Source organism: Branchiostoma floridae, chromosome 1, assembly GCF_000003815.2.
Source record: "Branchiostoma floridae strain S238N-H82 chromosome 1, Bfl_VNyyK, whole genome shotgun sequence".
NCBI classification, from domain to species: Eukaryota; Metazoa; Chordata; class Leptocardii; order Amphioxiformes; family Branchiostomatidae; genus Branchiostoma; species Branchiostoma floridae.
In genome coordinates, this window is record NC_049979.1 from 12,004,766 (window position 1) to 12,007,968 (window position 3,203).

Consider the following 3,203-nt stretch of genomic DNA (forward strand, 5'->3'; position numbering starts at 1 on the left):
TTGATCCTAGAACAGCTGTTGTGGAGACCCCAGGGCCACTGGTGCCAAGACCTGGTGATGACGTAGTGCTTGGTGTCAATCCTGGACCTGCTGTACTCACACCTGGAACTGCACTTGTTGATCCTAGAACAGCTGTTGTGGAGACCCCAGGGCCACTGGTGCCAAGACCTGGTGATGACGTAGTGCTTGGTGTCAATCCTGGACCTGCTGTACTCACACCTGGAACTGCACTTGTTGATCCTAGAACAGCTGTTGTGGAGACTCCAGGGCCACTGGTGCCAAGACCTGGTGATGACGTAGTGCTTGGTGTCAATCCTGGACCTGCTGTACTCACACCTGGAACTGCACTTGTTGATCCTAGAACAGCTGTTGTGGAGACTCCAGGGCCACTGGTGCCAAGACCTGGTGATGACGTAGTGCTTGGTGTCAATCCTGGACCTGCTGTACTCACACCTGGAACTGCACTTGTTGATCCTAGAACAGCTGTTGTGGAGACCCCAGGGCCACTGGTGCCAAGACCTGGTGATGACGTAGTGCTTGGTGTCAATCCTGGACCTGCTGTACTCACACCTGGAACTGCACTTGTTGATCCTAGAACAGCTGTTGTGGAGACCCCAGGGCCACTGGTGCCAAGACCTGGTGATGACGTAGTGCTTGGTGTCAATCCTGGACCTGCTGTACTCACACCTGGAACTGCACTTGTTGATCCTAGAACAGCTGTTGTGGAGACCCCAGGGCCACTGGTGCCAAGACCTGGTGATGACGTAGTGCTTGGTGTCAATCCTGGACCTGCTGTACTCACACCTGGAACTGCACTTGTTGATCCTAGAACAGCTGTTGTGGAGACCCCAGGGCCACTGGTGCCAAGACCTGGTGATGACGTAGTGCTTGGTGTCAATCCTGGACCTGCTGTACTCACACCTGGAACTGCACTTGTTGATCCTAGAACAGCTGTTGTGGAGACCCCAGGGCCACTGGTGCCAAGACCTGGTGATGACGTAGTGCTTGGTGTCAATCCTGGACCTGCTGTACTCACACCTGGAACTGCACTTGTTGATCCTAGAACAGCTGTTGTGGAGACCCCAGGGCCACTGGTGCCAAGACCTGGTGATGACGTAGTGCTTGGTGTCAATCCTGGACCTGCTGTACTCACACCTGGAACTGCACTTGTTGATCCTAGAACAGCTGTTGTGGAGACCCCAGGGCCACTGGTGCCAAGACCTGGTGATGACGTAGTGCTTGGTGTCAATCCTGGACCTGCTGTACTCACACCTGGAACTGCACTTGTTGATCCTAGAACAGCTGTTGTGGAGACCCCAGGGCCACTGGTGCCAAGACCTGGTGATGACGTAGTGCTTGGTGTCAATCCTGGACCTGCTGTACTCACACCTGGAACTGCACTTGTTGATCCTAGAACAGCTGTTGTGGAGACCCCAGGGCCACTGGTGCCAAGACCTGGTGATGACGTAGTGCTTGGTGTCAATCCTGGACCTGCTGTACTCACACCTGGAACTGCACTTGTTGATCCTAGAACAGCTGTTGTGGAGACCCCAGGGCCACTGGTGCCAAGACCTGGTGATGACGTAGTGCTTGGTGTCAATCCTGGACCTGCTGTACTCACACCTGGAACTGCACTTGTTGATCCTAGAACAGCTGTTGTGGAGACCCCAGGGCCACTGGTGCCAAGACCTGGTGATGACGTAGTGCTTGGTGTCAATCCTGGACCTGCTGTACTCACACCTGGAACTGCACTTGTTGATCCTAGAACAGCTGTTGTGGAGACCCCAGGGCCACTGGTGCCAAGACCTGGTGATGACGTAGTGCTTGGTGTCAATCCTGGACCTGCTGTACTCACACCTGGAACTGCACTTGTTGATCCTAGAACAGCTGTTGTGGAGACCCCAGGGCCACTGGTGCCAAGACCTGGTGATGACGTAGTGCTTGGTGTCAATCCTGGACCTGCTGTACTCACACCTGGAACTGCACTTGTTGATCCTAGAACAGCTGTTGTGGAGACTCCAGGGCCACTGGTGCCAAGACCTGGTGATGACGTAGTGCTTGGTGTCAATCCTGGACCTGCTGTACTCACACCTGGAACTGCACTTGTTGATCCTAGAACAGCTGTTGTGGAGACTCCAGGGCCACTGGTGCCAAGACCTGGTGATGACGTAGTGCTTGGTGTCAATCCTGGACCTGCTGTACTCACACCTGGAACTGCACTTGTTGATCCTAGAACAGCTGTTGTGGAGACTCCAGGGCCACTGGTGCCAAGACCTGGTGATGACGTAGTGCTTGGTGTCAATCCTGGACCTGCTGTACTCACACCTGGAACTGCACTTGTTGATCCTAGAACAGCTGTTGTGGAGACCCCAGGGCCACTGGTGCCAAGACCTGGTGATGACGTAGTGCTTGGTGTCAATCCTGGACCTGCTGTACTCACACCTGGAACTGCACTTGTTGATCCTAGAACAGCTGTTGTGGAGACCCCAGGGCCACTGGTGCCAAGACCTGGTGATGACGTAGTGCTTGGTGTCAATCCTGGACCTGCTGTACTCACACCTGGAACTGCACTTGTTGATCCTAGAACAGCTGTTGTGGAGACCCCAGGGCCACTGGTGCCAAGACCTGGTGATGACGTAGTGCTTGGTGTCAATCCTGGACCTGCTGTACTCACACCTGGAACTGCACTTGTTGATCCTAGAACAGCTGTTGTGGAGACCCCAGGGCCACTGGTGCCAAGACCTGGTGATGACGTAGTGCTTGGTGTCAATCCTGGACCTGCTGTACTCACACCTGGAACTGCACTTGTTGATCCTAGAACAGCTGTTGTGGACACTCCAGGGCCACTGGTGCCAAGGCCTGGTGATGACATAGTGCTTGGTGTCAATCCTGGACCTGCTGTACTCACACCTGGAACTGCACTTGTTGATCCTAGAACAGCTGTTGTGGAGACTCCAGGGCCACTGGTGCCAAGACCTGGTGATGACGTAGTGCTTGGTGTCAATCCTGGACCTGCTGTACTCACACCTGGAACTGCACTTGTTGATCCTAGAACAGCTGTTGTGGAGACTCCAGGGCCACTGGTGCCAAGACCTGGTGATGACGTAGTGCTTGGTGTCAATCCTGGACCTGCTGTACTCACACCTGGAACTGCACTTGTTGATCCTAGAACAGCTGTTGTGGAGACTCCAGGGCCACTGGTG

At 54.4% G+C, this 3,203-nt stretch overlaps 1 protein-coding gene across 1 annotated transcript in view; it reads right to left on the reverse strand.

Moving 5' to 3' along the window:
• LOC118426846 (SCO-spondin-like) overlaps window positions 1–2,887 on the reverse strand; it is a 44,507-nt gene extending 41,620 nt beyond the window's left edge. The window contains exon 1 of the mRNA XM_035836401.1: window positions 1–2,887. Coding sequence (XP_035692294.1) covers window positions 1–2,872 — 2,872 coding nt within the window. The 5' untranslated portion in view covers window positions 2,873–2,887.
• Window positions 2,888–3,203: the final 316 nt, after the last annotated feature.